The sequence below is a fragment of the Mirounga leonina genome, unplaced genomic scaffold (assembly GCF_011800145.1).
Source record: "Mirounga leonina isolate KUSES-001 unplaced genomic scaffold, KU_Mleo_1.0 Mir_168, whole genome shotgun sequence".
Lineage (NCBI taxonomy): Eukaryota > Metazoa > Chordata > Mammalia > Carnivora > Phocidae > Mirounga > Mirounga leonina.
This window is the reverse complement of record NW_023270426.1, coordinates 352,235-370,489: the sequence shown is the minus strand read 5'-3', so window position 1 is coordinate 370,489 and position 18,255 is coordinate 352,235. Positions and strand designations below refer to the sequence as shown.

Below are 18,255 nucleotides of genomic sequence, written 5' to 3'. Positions count from 1 at the left end.
ATCCATCCATCCATCCATCCACCCATCAAGTACCTACTCTGGGCTGTGAACTAGACTTGGCACTGGGGACCCAGAGGAAACCAGTCAGTTGGGAGTCCCAGCCCTGAGGAAGGGGGTCACATCCAAGCCCAGTAGATCAGATTACTGTACGGTCAGTGCAAGGGCAGAAGCTACACACAAGAAGAGCCTGATCACTGTGAACGATGAGATACTTACATCTAGTCCTGGCTCCCCAGGTCTTCCCTGAAGAGAGACAAAGAGGACATGTAAGGGGCCAGGGAGGGGGTGTTGGGAGCACTACTGCTGGGATGTTCAGCCTTGTGAGTTGTCCACAAGCCTGATTTCTGGCTCTGGGATGGTGTAGTGCAGGGGGTTGAGTCCCCAAGACCGAGTGACACCGTAAACGTGCAGCCATACTTGGTAGGCATTAAAGGAAGGTCATTACCTTCTCTCCTTTGGTTCCTGGCAGCCCGATAAGGCCTGGCGGGCCAGCTGGCCCCTGGGTGGAAAAGGAATGGGTCAATTACAGGAATTAGTTACAGGAATTAGTGCCCCAGAGGGATAAACGAGGCTCATGACACTCACAGGCAGGCCGCTGGGGCCTCTCTCACCCAACACACCCTTCTCTCCCTTTACTCCATCCAAGCCCTGGAAGCAAAGAGGAGACATCGGTCAGGGGGAAGGGCTCAGACAGACAGCAGGACAGGAAAGCTTGGGGCCTCAGTGTGAGCTGGGGAGTGCAGGGCAGAATGGACACCAGGCTCTCACGGGCTTGACCCCAGCTTCCTTCCAGTACAAACAGTAACCAGAACCCACACATGGGCTCCCTCACACCCATTTCACAGATGAGTAAAGACAGGCAGAGCGAGGGGCAGGGACAGGTCCAGACGCACAGCCAAGAAGCAGCAAGGCTGAAGACCCGTCGGGTTTCTGAGCCCCAGCCTTGGACCTCATCCCTGACAGCAGCTGCCTCTTCTAAACACGACCTCGGGAGGGCCGTGGGGCCAAACAGAACCAGAAGCAGCACATCTGGTCGGGCCATGTGCTTGGCCCCGCTCGGCTGTGGGATTCATGTCTGAGTCCCGCTGGCCTCTGGGCTGGGGAATCAGAGATGTACTCTCCCCCAGAGTGAGTGGAAGAGAAACCAGACCTAGCAAGCTGTGAAGCCAGCTGGCCTCCCCCACACGGGGCACATGGGCAGACCACACTCACGGTTTTAATTTAAGAGCAGAGATCATGACATTATGTAATATACACCAAACCCAAGACTTCATGTCCAGCCTGTGGGCAGTTGAGAGACAGCTCTGTGCGTAGGGGGCAGGGGGGAAGCGTGTACAGAATGGGGGCGTGGCACAAGGAGGCAGAGGCTGCAGATGAGGGCTCGGGCAGAGGGACAGGGTGAAAGTACAGAGTCCCAGTGTAGGGCTAGGGGGCACCAGCTCCGAGGACATCAGGGAGGTTGTGCTCCAGGGGATTCAGAATGTTCAGGCCCTGGGATAATACAGAGCTGGTTTGGGGCCAAGTGCAGGGCTCTCACTGCTCATTAGCAAGGCTTTCTGGAACTATCCAGGCTGGGCATCTGCAGTGAGTAGAGGGGTTTCCAGAACTTACCTTGGGACCCTGGATTCCCTGAAGGCCCTGGAGGAGGAGGAGAGTGGTCACAAAGGCTTATAGGCCACTCACTGGCCCCGTGGCCCTGACCTCTGCAGACTCCCAAGCCCAGACCCAGGCTCTCCCATATTGCTTGATGTGTCCCCTCCCCACCGGAAATCCTGTCCTCCCCTGGGTCACAGCTCCAGGCCTGGGCTCACCACCCCTGCATATCTCAGCTACTTCACACCAAACGTTCTTACCATGGGGCCTGGGGGACCAGGTGGGCCGGGGGGCCCCGGCGCCACTATGATCTGGGCCTAGGAAGCAGTCAGAGATGGGTTAGTCACCCCCGCCCCGTCATACCTCACTCGTCCACGCTTGAACGCACTGGGCATCAGATGAGCACTCCTGGCAGGGTGGTGCTGGGCCCTGAGCCACTGGGCTGAGTCTCTCCAGAAGGGCACTGCCTGGTGGGGGGCCCAGGGGCTGGCCTTTGGGGTTCTCAGACGGGCCTCAGTTGGAGGACATAGCCCGAGGTGCCCCCTTCCCCCTCCCTCGCTGCCCACAGAAAGGTGGCCTTTCTGTCCCAAGGTTTGGGGCCCCTGGGCCAGGCATTGAGGGGAGACCCTGGTCCTCAGCAGCCCCCCTTACCAGACTCTCCCGTAGGCTGTCAGATGCCGACTCTCCCTTTTCGCCCTTGCGACCATCGGTGCCCTGTAGGACAGCCTGGCCTTCAGCCCTTTCTGCCCATCACCAGACCCACCACCCACGGTGGTCAGCACCTCCCCTGCCTTCCCCATGAGGCCTCCAGCAGCAACGATGAGTTGGCCTTTGCAGCTTGAAGCAGTTGCCCCTAAATTGGTGACACGCGCTGGGTGCCCAGCAAGTGGGTGTTTGGAGAGCACACTGACAGCTGTATAAATTATTTCCTGGGGGGCAAGGGGGCACCCAGCTCTCTAGCTGAGGGAGCCCCATGGATGGACATCAGATGCGAAGAGGGGGCCCCTGCTGGCCACTTGAACCCACAGCTCTTTCTGTCCAGCCACAATGACTATGATGGTGGGTATTTTATCATGTGGCCAGCCACCACTCTCAGCCCTGTTGGGCAGGCCCTCGTGAGTGGGAGGAGGTTATCATCCCCATTTTAGAGGTGGGGAAACCAAGGCCCAGGGAGGTCAGGACACTCGTGCAGGCTTCCAGAGCCAGCAGGGGACAGAGCAGGATGCAAACTTGAGCAGTCAGGGTGGGCTCTAACCACCCTTTGTGCCACCTTTGCGAAGGCCTTGGGAGGTAGGCGGTAGGTCCGTGTACAGAGGCTCAGAAGACCAAGCAGCGAGGGCTGAGTCCGAGCTTTCTTTCCAAGGCTCGGTGCCCCTGGGCCAGGTGGAGTTGGCAGGGCCCCAGCGGTGCCCCCCCCCCCCCCCGCAGCTGCTGTTGTGGGCACACATTGGCCCTGGAACCCCACCGGGGGCAGAGTGGGGTGGGGCCCACGCAGCCACCTACCGGGAGGCCCGACAGGCCCATCTCGCCCACCTCCCCTTTGGGTCCGGTCGGCCCAGCCTCTCCCGGGTCTCCTTTGGCTCCTTTGGGACCCTGCGAGCCACAAGAACAAGGGGTTGGTAGAACTCAGCAGCTATGTTCCCTTCCCCCAGAGGGTCCCCAGAGCTTAGTCCTGGCCAGGCTAGACCCCCACCCCTACGTCTTCATCCTGGGTCCCTGCCTCTGGCCCAGGCGGTGAATGCACCGAGGGGCCTGGATGAAGACAGGGGTGCAAGGGGGGAGGGGTGGAGGGAGTGGGACTGGGCAGCCCCTGCAGGGGCGCTTACAGAGCTTGGTGGGGGTCAACCCTGACCTCGCATCTCAGGAACCTGCACCGGGAGCCCGCAGCCCCCACGTACAACCAACCATCCACCCAGTGCCCCTTCCGGCCACTCATTCTCTCTCCCAGCCAATCATGGAACGTCCAAGACGCGGCCCTAAAGCCACCGCCATGAGTGTCCAGTGATGCCCCTGACACTGTGCTGTGTGTGGGGGGACACACAGGTGTGTACTTACAGCAATACTCATAGGACCCAGGGTAAGGGGAACGACATTAGCTAGCATTTGAAGACTCTTCCCTAGATTGCGCCCCGCACACTGCTCTGTGTTTTCCACACACACAATTACGTAAGTCTTACAACTGTGACCATCCTCCCCTCCAGATGAGGATCTGAGGCTGCCAGAAAGTGAGCAGCTTGCCCGAGGCCTAAGGGCAGAACCAGGACGTGTGCCCAGGCAGCGTACTCTGTCCTGTGGCCTCTAACTCTGCGCGCGCACACACACACACACACACATGTATGCACGCACACACATGCACACACGCAGCCCACCACTAGGCACCAGGATCACCAAGCAAACGAAAGGCCCAGAGACCTTCTCTCCGTCGATTCCCGGGGCACCAGGCAATCCCAGCTCGCCCTGGAAGGGAACAGAAAGCAATAGAGGTTACGGTGTCCCGTGGTTGAGCCCCAAGAGGGCCTTGTGGCTGGGCTGCCTCCTCTCCCCGATCAGCACGATGTCCCTGGGTTGGATCCCTGAAGTGGGTGGGGTCCAGGAAGGTGCCCACTGGGTGCGCAGCACCCTCCTCAGCTCCTCTGGGCAGATGCAGACCAGGGCTATAATTTACAGTCTGGGAAGTTACAGCTTGGGAAACTGAGGCTCGGGGGGGATCCAATGACTCGTTGCAGGCCACACAGCCCAGGGCAATGGCCGGGACCAGATCTTGCGATTTCCATGTCTCCTGAGCCACGCAGGCAGGCGGTAAACAATGTGTACTGGCCATGAGAACGGCTATGTCTGCCATCTATGGGACCTGGGGACGTCACGAGGGCTTACGCGTGTGACTGGGGCTTCCAGGGAGGAGCTAGGGCTGGGAGCAAGGCATCCAGCTTGGTTAGGAAGGAGCGGGGCCACGTTCTCTGAGCCCCCAGGAGCTGGGCCAGGATGCCAGGAGAGAAGAGGGTGAGCATGGCAGAGAGGAGAGGGGAGGTGGGCGCTGGAGTTAAGGGGCTTGGAGGGGGCCACACAACAGGCCTGTGAACTCACCTTGGCTCCGGGGATCCCAGGTGGGCCTGGGGGCCCCTGTGGCCCGGGAGGACCCTGTATGTGAAAGTCAAGCTGGTCAGTGTTTACGCAGGTCCTCCCCCGCATTGCTGGCTCACCCCTTCCCCCCAGGGGCCAGGGCTCTGTCAGGCTGGCCTGCAACAGGTTGAGGGTCCTCATAGCCTGCTTCCCACCCAGTCCCCCGACTCCTGTCTTGCAGCGGGGGGGGGGGCAGGGAGGTGGCACCAGGGACCGGGTGGGATACCACGGTGTCCACTGCCACAGTGGGTCCAGGTTCCCCCTACCTTCAGAGCTAGTATCCCCCAAATATAGATTTCTTCACAATACTCCCCTGCTCAAGATCCTGCGATGGCTCCCTATGGCCTCTTGCATGCAGCAAGCATAAATCCCCTTTGGCATTCAAGGCCAGCTAACAATGTTATCCCTGACGGTGGCCCAGCACTGCCCTCTCTGTCCCTCCCGTGAGCTCTGCCCATCGGCTCTGCTGCCGGCTGTCTGCTAGTGCTGGAGAGTCCTGGGTAAGGGATGGCACCTGCAGCATCTCTAGGTCTGACCCCGCTCCCAAGCTCCCGCTCTGGCCCAGGCTTCCCACAAACCACCTGCCCACCGTGGCTCATCGTCGCCCTCCAGACTTGTGCCCCTCCTCAAGGCTGCACCCCGCCCAGCCCCTCCTCCCAGCGACCTGTGCCCTCCTTGCTGGCACCTCCATGGAGACATCTCTGGTCTTCCTATCTTCCTCCATTCTCCCACCCAGGCCCAGAGCCCACCCCCACCCCGCCATGGCCTCCCTGCCTCCAGTTGCCCCCACACCCACTTTTATTCACCTTCCATGCCATTCCTCAGCTAACCTGCCCACAATATGTATGTGTATATATATATTTTAAAGATTTTATTTATTTATTTGACAGTGAGAGAGAGAGAGAGAGAGAGAGTGCACAAGCAGGGGGAGGGGCAGAGGGAAAGGGAGAAGCAGGGAGCCCAACTCGGGGATCAATCCCAGGACCCTGAGATCATGACCTGAGCCAAAGGCAGACGTTTAACCGATGGAGCCACCCAGACACCCCACAATATGTATTGTGAACCCCACTTCTTGGCTCAAGAACCAACTGTGGCAGCCCACTGCCCATCGGCTGGAGGCATCATTCCAATCTGGCATCCAGAATCTTCCTCCTGCCTCCCTGCACTCAGGCTGCTTCTCCAAGCAGGGCCTGGACACACCATGCCTGTGCATGCCCTCGGGCCACGCCACGCCACACCACACCACACCACACCGTGCAGGCCTGGGGTGGGCCACAGTTACCATCAGCTTGTACTTCCCCGAGGCCTGTGGGAGAGAACTGGAATGGAGCTCAGGTGGGGTCAGGTGCCGAGGGCCCAGTCTGGTCTCTGATGCCTGCCCCTCGCCCTCCCGAGCTCCCTTCCTCGGGAGTCGTGAGTGGCTTGCACCCAACCCCTCTCCCTACGGGGGATGGGTCCCAAGTCTGTCGGCCACCGGGCAGGGCTCAGTGGCCGCGCATCTCCTGAGGCTCCTTGGGGGCAGGCGGGGCTGCTGTCATCCCCCCACCCCAACAGCTACTAGAAGACCTAGCCCTCCAGTCTGTGTTCCCCAGGAAGGTGCCAGGAGGTCCTGCGGAGACCGGACATCAGGAAAGGCTCTGTCTCCTGCCCGTGAGCGGGGAGCTTCCCTTTTTGCTTTGGCCTCTGGGGAGCTCGGGGCCACATAAGCCATATTCACGGCAGCTCTTAGCATCCATGGGGGGGCTCAGCATAGCCCTGATTTCCTTATTGGGGCGCACCTGGTGAAGCTGGGGTCTTTGTGCTAAAATCCCCCCCCCCCAAAGAAATGCAGGATTGATATGCAAAGTATGTGGTTGTCTTCGGAAAAGAACCAGGATGTATCCTGCTCCTGCCAGGAAACTACCTTAAGGGCATCCAGGATCCTGCCATCGTAGTCAATCACCACTGTGTCTCCTTGCTCGCCCTTGAGGCCCTGGGGACCCTGAGGCAGAGGAAAAGAGAAAGTAAGAATTTCAGGGCAGAGCCTTGGCAGCCGCGTCTGTATCTCAACCAGGGACCCTAGGAACCTGACCCCCACGAAGGAAGGTCCGTGTGCCGTGTGCTGGCTCAGCTCTAACCCGATGGGACCCCCGCGAGTTCATCCTCTGGAATCTACATGGCCACCGGCACCCCAGTCCCTGAGAGAGCGTTCCAGGGCCCAGGCAGCAGGCATCCCGGAGGAAAGCGGGGAGGGAGGCCTAGAGCCAACGGAGGAACCTGCCCACAATGGGTCTGGCTGCCTTTTGCGTGGGACTTGAAGTCCCCTGAGGTCTTATCCCGGAGTTCTCCGATTTTTAATCTCTTTTGATTTTTAAATGTCGGCCAACAAAGGCGCAAAAATCAACACACTCCCCCAAACGCCCAGACACTGTGTAGACCAAGTGCAACTGTCCCAGCTGGATCTTGGCCTTGTGCCCCTGACTCCTAGGCTCTGGTCGAGGCTGTGCACGCCACGCACTCGCAACGAGCACACGTCCACCCGGGCCTGCATGCTCTGTCTGAGAACGCACGTGTCCCCGCCCACCTGTCCCCGCCCGCACGTGCTCGGCTGCCGGCCCCGCCCTTCCTTTCCGAGCCCCAGGCTGCTCTCTGCGGGGGCCCACTGTGAGGGGAGGGCAGCGCTCTGCTCAGGGGCCAGGGCCTCCGCTGCCAGCAGCCTCCTCGGTCATGATCACACAGAATCCCACAGCCAGTGCCTCATCCAGCCCTGGCCACCTGCGTGACCTTGTTTTTTCCGAGGAGAAAAGCAGCCTCCGGGAGCATGAGGGCACCGAGCAGAGAGAACAGGATCCCGGATGTTGACTTAAAAAGGTGGGTTGATAGCGGCTGGTCACAAAAGGTCACAAAAGATCAGAGACCAGCTGGGGAGGCTGTGGGTCTGGAGAGAGGAGCGAACCTCAAGGTGGGGCAAGGCCCCCCACAGGGGGAAGGTTCCCCCCTCCCCAGGTGGCGCATTGGAGGTCTGTGCTTGAATATGAGAAGACAAGACTCTGGGAGGGCTAACACTCACCTGGGGAGGCCTTGCTTTCGCACGTGTGTATTTGAACGTTTTACCAAAAGCAGGTATTGTGAGATTAAAAAAAAATTTTTTTTTAAATCGCTAATGAATGATTATTAAAAAAAGACTCCCATTTCCTGGGACTCTACTGCTCCCCTGGGGCCTCCCCGGGGGACAGGGCCTTCTGAAGAACCCGGCCCGTGGGTCCCCTCGGTGTGCCCAGAGGGGAGACTTGCTTACCCGCAGTCCTGACACTCCATCGGCGCCTCGCGGGCCAGGCTCTCCCTGTGGAGACGTGAGGTTGCAGCCATGTGCGCACGGCCGCCCCATGCCCCTCCAGTCTCCAAGTCACCAAAAAGCGCAGGGCCCACGTGCTGGAGCCCCAAGGGACCAATGTACATGGCCGACACCCCAGGAACAGGGATCCTGGAAGGAGGGCCTGTGGGAGCCTCCTTGGCCCCATGGTGTGTAGAGATGGGCCACTGAGGGAGACCCTGGCGCCCCTGGCTACAAGGTGATTTAGCCACATGGCTGAGCTTGGTGGAGGCTTGTCACTCACCCAAACCTGTGGCCACCCCCTCTGGCCAGCCTCTGACTGCCTGTGGAACGAGGCCCCTAGGCCCATGCCCTCCCAGGACTCCCCAGTTTCACCCCAGGATGGGGGCACTGGTCTGAGCCGCGCACTGTAAGGCACCTTTGGACCTGGGGCGCCGTCCACACCATTTTCTCCTCGAGGCCCCACGTTCCCTGGCTCGCCCTGTAACAGAGACATTCACAGCTGAGTGAGGGCCAGGTGCAGGCTGGGGGCTGCCTGGGCCTCGTGGCTTTGAGAGCTTCTTGGGGAACACGCCTGAGCCCCCCTGGGGTTGAGAGGAGATGGGACTCTGGACCACACCACCTTCTCTGGTCTGGGTCTTGGCGTATAGTTAGGGCCCCTCAGGGGCTCTGGAGATATTTTGGAGGCAGGCTGGCAGTCTCCATGGTCTGGGGAAGCAAGGATGATATCCTGGTCCTAGCTGGGGGACAGGATAGAGTGGGGGCCACCTGAGATGGGAACTAGGAGGGCCTGAGGATGTGCGGGGAGGCAAATGGCTGGATGGGATGCCCCACCTGGTGTCAAGTGGGGTCCGGGGCCTCCCCTGGTCTCTCTCTGGCCTGCCCTGGGCATCAGCAGGTGCCCCCCCCACTGTGAAAGGGTCAGCCGGGGGCCTCACCAGACCGATGGGAACTGAGGGAGGTGTGAGGCAGGGGGCCCTGTGGGGGAGGCACAGGTACCTACCTTGGGGCCTGGGGGTCCAGGGAGCCCTGGCTGGCTTGGCGTCCCGTCATCCCCCTGAGGAGAGAGCAGCTGAGGTGCAGCCCTCAGGCCTGGGCAGACCTGCTTTGGCTGTCTCCGCCCCTGCCCCCCCCCCCCCCCCCCCCAGCCCTCTGCTGGCCCCAGCCCTGGTCACACTGGGTGGGGACGGGTGGGGCAGGTTCCCTGGGGCCAGCCCAGAGCACGCGTCAGCAGGGGTGCACCGAAGGAAGGGGTGGGTAGGTGGAGGGGAGGGGATTCGTTCCTTCAGTCAACACATAGCTTGTGAGCACCGTGAGCACCGTCTGTGGGCCAGGCAGGCAGGGTCCCTGCTCAGTGGGGGAGAGAGAGGCCTGAGGGCAAAGAAATGTCCAGATAAACACCTAGGGCCAGGCCAGGAGGTAGAAGCAGTGCTGGGAAGAGAGTGTAAGAGGGTGGCAGGATGGAGGGACTGAGAGGGATGGTCACCTGGGAGAGGGGACAGCTTTTTGGAGACCTGGCAAGGGATGGGGTGGGGGGAGATCACCCCAGGCCAGTGGTTCCCAAATTTGAGTGCGTACCACCATTCTGATACTTGTCTACCTGGAGAGAACGTCGGATCCCACCAGTTAAGGGCCCAGTCCTACAAGACTGCCCTGGCCCCCCAGCCCACTCCGGGGAACCAGGAGTAAGCCGGCTCTCACTTGTGTTACAGATCAACCCGCCATAGACTGAAGATTCCCACCACCTCGTCCTTGGGTTCCATTAACTTGCTAGAGCGGCTCACAGAATTCAGGGAAACACTCTGCTTACTAGATTCCCAATTTATTATAAAGGACAGAACTCAGGAACAGCCAGATGGAAGAGATGCAGCAGGCAAGGTATGGGGAAGGGGCGTGGAGCATCTGTGACCTCTCCAGGCATGCTGCTCTCCCCAAATCTCCCTGTGTTCACCCACCCGGACTCTCTCAGAACCCCATCCTTTTGGGTTTTTATGGAGGCTTAATTCCATAGGTGTGAGTGATGAAATCACTGGCCACTGGTGAAATTGGTTCAACCTCCAGCCCCTCCCTGGAGGGCTGGTGACCAGGACTGAAAGTTCCAACCCTCCAATCATGTGGTTGTTTCTCTAGGCAACGAGCCCCCATCCTGGGGGGTGGGTGTGTGTCCTCAAAGTCGCCTCATTAACATAACAATAGACCCCTTCAAATCAGGTTCATCACCCAGGACATTCCAAGGGTTTTAGGAGCTCTGCTCCAGAAACCAGAGGACTGAGACCAAATATGGATTTATTATAAATCACAACATCCCAGTGGCCCACCCCTAGTGTCTCTGACTAGGTGGCTCTGAGGTCGGCCCCGAAATGTGCCCGTCTAACAAGCCCCCAGTGATGCTGATACTAGCTGGTCCCAGGAACACACTCTGAGAACCACTGTCCAGACCCCTGAAGTGGGAATAAATTTGCTGTGTTTGCGGAAAGGAAAGAATGCGCGAATAAGTAGTGAATAAACGAAATCGGACTTCAGACACAGAGGACGGAGCAGTCATCCACAGTGAGGGCTTGGGTCTGGTGAGGACTTCCCTGTGGCCAGCCCCTGGCCCTGCCCCATGGGGAGCCCCTGCCCGTCTCCCCAGCCACTTCCCACACACCCACCAAAAAGCCCCTCCTGGGGGCCCCCCTCACCTTCTTTCCAGGAATGCCGGGCTCACCCTGAGGGGGGAAGCAGGGGGATGCAAGAGAGAGATCAGAGCATGGCCCAGACACCAGACCACTTGCTCTGGTAGAAGTGGCCTTGATGACCGGGTACAGCCAAGAGATCCCGGCCCCCCAGAGAGGTGCACATGGATGGTGGGTGGGGCTGACAGTCCTGGACTCCACTCCTGACCAGGTTCCCCCCACGCTGAATGACCCTGGGCAAGTCACTGCTCTTGCAAGTGGGGATGTGACGTCCCAGTCTCCAGGGGGTGTTTCTGAGATGAGGAAGAAAGCAAGGAAAGCCCTTCTCCTTCGGGGCAGAGCCCAGCTCCACCCCCCACCCCAGCAGGCAGAGAAGAAAAGAGCTGACCTGTGGGGTAGGGGAGGTGAGGTGAGCCCATCCCTCCCAGGCCTGGGGCAGCGGACAGGGAGGGGACAGGGAGTGAGGAGTACTCACCTTGGGCCCTGGGGGTCCCTTCAGGCCCTGGAACAAGAGAAGAAAAAGTATTAAATGGGGTCCTGAAGGCTGCTTCTGGGCCTCCTCCTCTTCTTCATTGTACAGAGGGTGATACCAAGTGCCAGAGGCCAGGCCTGATGCCCTGTGTCGAGGGCCGGCCTCCCCAAATGCCCTGGATACTGACCATCTCGCCGTCCCGTCCAGTCTCTCCTTTGGGACCCTGAGGAGGCAGAAGAGAACCTCTTGAGGGGACGCAGGGGATGAGGGGACGCAGGGAATCCCCGGTTAACAGAGCCCACTCCCCGTGCCAGGCCCTGGGCTGGGGCTGCAAGCAGTCTCTCGTTTCATGAGTTCTTGTTCCCACTTTGCAGATGAGAATGTTGAGGCTCGGGGAGTTAGGTGCCCAACGTGAATAGGAATGGATGAGCCATCTGAGTAGCTGGCTGCCCTGAGAGCGGACCCTGGTGGCAGTCTGGTGGCAGAGCTGGCTCTGCGTGGGATGGGAAGGACAGGCCTGAGTCCCTGCAGTAGGGGAAGGGGTAGTACCACGGAGTCTGGCCTCCAGGCTCTGGGTAGAACTATAGGAGGACAACTGAGCCTAACTAGTTAGTACTGGAGGGAGGGAGGGAAAGAGAAGGAGAGAGAGCCAGAGCTGGCGGAGGGGGTGGGGCGTAAAATCTGGGGAGGAAGCGCCCCCATATGGGTCTCAGGGTTAGGGTTAGGAATGCGACTAAAATTGCAACCAAGGTCAGGTTTAGGGTCTCTGGTTGTATTTGGGGTTAGGGTGGAGGGTAAGAGTTGGGCTTGGAGTCAGGTCAGAGTGCAGGGGTCAGAGGTAGAGTCTGGATACTAGCCAGAAATGAGGGTGCGGACCAGGATTTGGGAATGAGTTTGGGGTCAAGGTCTTAAACGGCATGAGGTATAAGGCTGGAGTGTGGCAGGTGTCTGGGTTGGCTGGGGTTGGGGTGCGGCATGGGTCTGGGTCTGGACTGGGGACAGGGGTATTCCACCTCTGTGCCCTCTCTTACCGCAGGGCCTTGTGCTCCCCTGGGGCCATCTTTTCCTGTGTCTCCAGGAGGGCCCCGGGCCCCAGGAGGTCCAGGGGGTCCCGGAGGCCCAGCAGCTCCATCTCGCCCTTGGTCTCCCTGGAAGAGATGGGTCCTGGCTTACTGTGAGGGGGAGGGAAGGGGCTCTGGTCTCCAGAGAGGAGCCTCTGCAGATGGACGGCCCGATGCCTTCTCTTCCCCAGCCCTTGGTGAGCTCAGAGCAAAGTGTTGGGCTTCTCCCTGCTTCTTGGCGGCCGCAGGAAGGGACAGGTCCCTGTACTTTGGCGTAAAAGGCTAACAGGACCTTCTACACTCCAAGGGATGTGCCATCTTCCCAGCCCTTAGTGCCCGGAGCCCAGCTCTGGTGTTTCGTTGAGAGATGAGACACGCTGGGTGCGGGAGTGAAGCATGTGGGCCCCACCAGCCCCCTTCTTCCTGGAAAGGGGGCGGCACACGTCCTGAAGGACCCTCCTCGTTGGTCAGCTCCTACTTTATTCAGTGCTGGAGGTGCGCTTCTGGGCACTTACCCAGAGAGATGAAAACTCACGCAAATCCTCACAGCAGCTCTTAGGTGTAACGGCCCCAAACTAGAAGCAACCCAAATTGTCCTTCCGTGGGTGGATGGTTAAGGGACGGGGCTACAGCCCTGTCACGGAGCCCTGCTCGGCAATAAATGGAAAGGAACGAGGAGGCACAGCCATGTTACAACGACTCGGATGCATCTTGAGGGAATGTTGCTGAGTGAGAAAAGCCGATCTTACAAGGTGACCATACTCTATGGCTGCAAATACACCACACGGCTGACACGGAAAGATCACAGAGATGGAGCGTGGGTCAGTGGCTGCCCGGGGCGGGGGTAGGGATGGGCGACTGTAGCAGCACAAGGGATCTTCGTGCGGTGGTCACTGGAATCTCCTGAGCGTGATGACGTCGCCCAGACTTAAGCACACCCAGATGGGCAAAATGGCTGAGCTCCGAATGGGGCAGGTGGATTGTGCCAATTTCCTGGTGGTGAGACTGTACTCCGGGGGAGGCCGGATGTCACCATCGGGGGAACGTGGAGGACAGGTGCATGGGGGATCATTTCGTACAACTAATTGTGAACCTACAGTTATCTCAAGATAAAAAGTTGAAAAAAAAAGAGCAACGAAAGGCCACAAAGTCTCAGTCATGCAGCAGCCTGTCCCCGACTCGAGGACCCGGTGTTAGTATGGGGTCAGACCTCAGGCAGCCGGAGCCCTCACCTCGTGGTCCCAGCTGCAAGGATGGGGGAACCACAGCGCCACTGGTGCTTTCTGTGGCCTCCGTGGTTCCCGCCCAGCACTGGCACCAAGCATAGTCATGGGGCTCGGCTGGCTCACCACGACAGCAGCCCCCAAACTTCCCGTGGACAGGAAAGGAGGAAGCCTCTTGTGGAGGTAGCCCCCGCTGCGTGCCCAGCACTGACCTCTCCGGAAGCTGGCTCGCCCAACCCTTGCGACCACCTGGCCAAGGCCCTGCTATGGACCCATTTTACAGATGGAGCAGTCGGGAACAGAGAGGGTAACTGTCTCCCCAGGGTTACAGAGCTAAGAAAGGCAGCACCTCTTCTGGCCACTGAGGCAAGCGATGCCTTTTGGATGCATTTTTAATCCCTGGATCCCATGATGTGAAGGTTCACCTTTCTGGCCAACTGGACTTTCAGACACAGTTCATTTGTTTCCCCCAATTAAAGAATTAACCGAGGCTCTCAGTGTCCACCACTCAGGGTCCCGACGCAGAGGCCATGACTCCAGTCCAAAGTAAAGAAAACCGACAGTTTGGTTAGCTAGCCCAGGCGCGGGTGGGGATGGTGGTGGGTAATTCCTCTTCCATTTGATGCTGTGTCAGGAAGACTTGGAAGATACCCCATTCCCCGCTGTTCCCTCCACAGCCCAGGGCCCCACGATGGGCACCACTGGCCGGACTCTACTTAATGAGGAGGAAAATGGGTTTCGACACTTGAGCAGGCCCCAGCAGAGGTTTGTAGGCTTGGCCTTGAATGACTTGGGACACGAGGCTGGCCTTGTATGTGCACTGGGATCGGCTGGCTGAGGTCTAACCCTGGAAATGCAGGGGTGAGTCAAGGGAGCACGCAAACCAGCAGGCCCGGACACGCCTTGAAGATGCGGCGACTGTACCCATGATGGTCTCTACTTATAAAGCCTGGATTGAGCTGTGGGAAAACCATCTGGCCAGCAAACAGGTTGTGTGGTCAGGAAGGCAGAAAGGGTGACTTAGGAAAGGACAAGGCTGTTTCTGAGGGCAAAGCCACTTCACCCAGACCAGCGACCGGGAGAGGCAGACTATGTTCTCCAAAGGTGGCCACTATGCTCGTTCCCATCCCACAGGCCCCTTGCAATGGGGTCCCACCCACCACACCCCATCAAGAGCTGGGGGCCTGTTCCTCTCTCTCCACCTTGACTTTGGATGGGCCCCGTGACTGATGGGACGGACAGGATGCTGAAGAAGTAAGGCCTGCCAGGCTCTTAACTGGCCTGGCAGGTACGCTTCCAGCCTCCTGGAATGCTAGTCTTGGGATGCCCCTCTGGGAGGCCCACTGCCACACTGGGAGAAGCCCTGAAGCACAGAGATCCCCCCAGCTGAGCTCCCAGCCAACAGCCGCACCGACCGAGGCCAAGGGAGGGTGCCATTGTCTTGGGCTGCAGGCCCAGCAGCCTCTGCCTTCGATGAGCGAGATCCCCCCACCAGCCCACAGGGTCGTGTGGGACAGTGACACGTTGCTGTTTTAAGCCCCGGAACTCTCAAGGGCGGAGGTTGTTTTGGAGGTGGCTTGAACCTTGGGACAACGAGGGGACACCCATGAAGGGCGGAGGAAGGGCTTTGGAAAGGATGTCTCGTGACTCCCGGGCTGGGGGAGTTCTAGTCTTTTGAGACGTGGGCACCCCCTTTTCAGAAGATCAGCGTGGCCAGCCGGGGCTCTCAGCTCCTGCTTGTGACCATCTGTGATGTGGGCCCTCCTGGCCTGGTGCACAAAGCAGGCTCGGAGCTGTGAGGCTGCAGAGCTGGGACTGGGACCCTGCCCACACCTGGTCCTGCAGCTGCTTTCCCTTCCCATCCCCCATCCACAGTGCCCACCTCTCAGCCCTGCTCCATCCCTGCCTCTAGGGCTTACAGAGGCAGGCTGGGGGGACTCGCTCACCCACTACAATTTCCACCCATAACCTTGAAAACCCCTGGGAGCACACCCCTCTAGTGCAGTCAGGCCTCCACCCCGGTGGTGGTAGGAATGGTGGCGGCATGCCTTTGGGGCCCCTTACATGACCCTCTCTCTGCCCAGATCTGCTTTGTGGGGCCCACCCCACCCGGGCTCTGTACTCTGCTTCGTTGAAGAGACCCCAGGCTTGGCATGAGGCCCTTCTGGGTCCCTTGGGCCTTGGGGACACTGAGGGCCAGGGGATCTACTGTCCCCATGCTGGGTGCTGGATGCCCATGTTTATGACTGCAATGAACCTTCGCCACAGCAGCTTGGGTCAGGGGCTGTCAATCCCACCCACCACAGTTGGAGAAACTGAGTCACAGAGGGGAAAGTGAGTCGCTCAAGGTTACTTGGCTGGTAAGTGGCTGAGCTCAGCTGCTGACCCATAACCTTCCCTCTTCCTGGGGTGCCAGCCATCCTCAGGAAGGTTAGTCTCGGGTCTGGGGCCAGTGCTAGCCCTGCTGTCTCCCCTGCTCCCCATCCATGGTGACAAGTAGGACTGGGAGGAAGCCCTGGGACTTCCATCCTGTGGCCACTTAAGTGAAACCACACAGAAGGACGGACGGTGGGTGGTGGGCAGAGACCGTGGGCCCGTGCGGTAAGGTGTAGGGAGCCAGAAGAAATGCTAGATACGCCTTATTATACGATAACACAAACTGTGTGGGGCGGGTGAGGGGGTCTTGCGTCAGCTCTTACCCGAGGGCCAAGGTCTCCGGGTGCACCCTAAAGACAAGAAGCAGGAAGACAGATCACTGCTACTATTATTACTTTATCATATGTATTGAGCATTTACTCTGTGCTCTGTGCTTTACATGCGTAGTCTCACCCAAGTCTAACAAACATAACATGTGGGCTCTATTTTTAATCTCCATTTCCAGTGAGGAAACTGAGGCACAGAGAGGCTAAGTAACCAGCCCAAGGTCACACAGCCAGCACACGCAGGGCTTGGAACCAGGCGCTGTGTTGTCTGGGGCCGGTCCCTAGACACAGCGGAGCAGAGACGAGCTGCTCCCACCGTGTCCTCTTGGAATCCTGGAACCTCGACACAGTGAGGGCTGGTTGATTGTTTGAAGTCACCAAGTTTTGGGGCAGGATGTTACGACGTGATGGATGCCAAGATGCCAATTTCTCTCTGAGTTCAAAGCCTCTGCTTTGTTCAGCCGGAGCCAACGAGAAGGAAATCTCTGTGAGATTGCTTTAACTGACAGATGGAGAAACTGAGGCCCACGGAGCCGGCCAACCCATCGAAAGCCATGCAGTTGGTGGTGGAGCCCTAACGCAAACCTGGATGCTCTGAGCCCTGGCTCCTGTACCCGGCACAGCTCTGAGGGTGGATGGGGACCCTGGCCGCCCTTACTTACCTCAGTGGGCACATCAGAGCAGGGGGCTGGGGTGGATGCGGCTGGGGTTCACCCAGCCCTTCCCTAGAAGCGTCCTGCCACACCTGCATCTGCTCTGGCCCCTCCCTAGCTCTGATCCCACAGTGGGACACACGGGTGGCCCCTCTCGCCCCCTCCCTTCCGTGGCACTTGGAGGTCCCAGCCCTCCAGGGGTCTGCCGTGACATTTCATGCCGAATGCCAGGGAGGCCTTTCTCACAAGGGGCTGTAAAGATCACAGGGGCAGCTCTTGGCCATCTGTTTGCCTGGGGGGGGCATGCACTCGTCACAAAGAATACCATCTATAATGACTGTTCAACTCTTCCCCCCACCAGGCTCTCCTGCCTCCCCCCCCCCCCCCCCGCCTTCATGATTACTTGCTTTGGAAACTCCTTATTTTGGGAAGACTGTGCTTTGAGTTTTGTCTTTCTCCGGTGGAGGGTGGGACTCCAATGTCACCCCCCGGGCACTTGAAATTGTTAAACATAAGCCGTGTAATCATTAGGAGGGAGGAACTCTTAGCCCCACTTTCCAGATGGGGAAACTGAGGCTCCAGGAGGGGTGTGACGTGCCTGGGGCCACACTCCGGAGCTGGGGTTTGGGAGCAGGTTTCTGGCGTCCATCATATCCCCAACTAGACAGCTGCCAGCATCACTTACCTTTTCCCCTTTGGGGCCTGGAAGTCCCTGTAGAAAAAAGGTGCAGAAAGACAGGCATGAGCGAGGAGGACTGGGCTGGCTCCCCTTCTGGCTTCCCTAAGGCTGTGGGGGCAGAAGGGCCTGTGAAGCTGAGCAGAGCTGTGGGTAGCTGGGTGGGGAAACACGTAAGTCTGTCTGCTTTTAATGAGGGCTGCCTTTGCTGGCCCCAAGGAAGCTCCACACCCCAGTCCTCTGCATGAGGGAGGCAGGGGACTTGAGGGTCGCCGGGACCTCTCAGTTGGGGTAGGGGCGCATGTGCTGTCACTCCCCCCAGAGAGCAGAGCCCTTCCAGCTCAGCCCCTGCTGTGCCCGGCAGCCGCTGCCCCCTAACTGTCCATTATCCCTTCAGTCCATAATGGTTTTGCTGGTTCATTCACTTAACAACTTGTCCATCTAGGAGGTCAGTTCATTCCTCCATCCTCTAATACAGTACACATCATCTGGCAACACCTCAATCACTTCTTTCATTCATTCCTCACTTCCTTGTCTGCTCAACCATCATGCATCTGACTGTTGGTACAATTATTGATTCATTACCTCATTTGACTATCTTTCCGTCCAAACATCCTTCCTTCCTTCCATCCACCCACCCATCCATCTGTTCATCAGCCCATTCATCTATCTATCCATCTGTCTATCCTTTCATCTAAACATTCATCAGTCCATTTGCCCATCCATCCATCCATCCATCCATCCATCCATCCATCCATCCATCCATC

At 58.8% G+C, this 18,255-nt stretch overlaps 1 protein-coding gene across 1 annotated transcript in view; it reads right to left on the bottom strand.

The window, feature by feature from the left end:
• The window catches only part of COL23A1 (collagen type XXIII alpha 1 chain), a 308,363-nt gene that overhangs the window by 5,125 nt on the left and 284,983 nt on the right, over positions 1-18,255 (bottom strand). The window contains exons 7-25 of the mRNA XM_035013904.1: positions 17,498-17,524; positions 16,157-16,183; positions 12,205-12,321; positions 11,361-11,396; positions 11,177-11,203; positions 10,708-10,734; positions 9,030-9,083; positions 8,445-8,507; positions 7,991-8,035; positions 6,617-6,694; positions 4,678-4,731; positions 4,006-4,050; positions 3,097-3,186; positions 2,245-2,307; positions 1,854-1,910; positions 1,612-1,638; positions 586-648; positions 446-499; positions 217-243 (exon numbers count right to left, since the gene is read on the bottom strand). Of these exons, the coding sequence (XP_034869795.1) occupies positions 217-243; positions 446-499; positions 586-648; positions 1,612-1,638; positions 1,854-1,910; positions 2,245-2,307; positions 3,097-3,186; positions 4,006-4,050; positions 4,678-4,731; positions 6,617-6,694; positions 7,991-8,035; positions 8,445-8,507; positions 9,030-9,083; positions 10,708-10,734; positions 11,177-11,203; positions 11,361-11,396; positions 12,205-12,321; positions 16,157-16,183; positions 17,498-17,524 (981 nt within the window). The remainder of the gene's footprint in view (positions 1-216; positions 244-445; positions 500-585; positions 649-1,611; positions 1,639-1,853; positions 1,911-2,244; positions 2,308-3,096; positions 3,187-4,005; positions 4,051-4,677; positions 4,732-6,616; positions 6,695-7,990; positions 8,036-8,444; positions 8,508-9,029; positions 9,084-10,707; positions 10,735-11,176; positions 11,204-11,360; positions 11,397-12,204; positions 12,322-16,156; positions 16,184-17,497; positions 17,525-18,255) is intronic.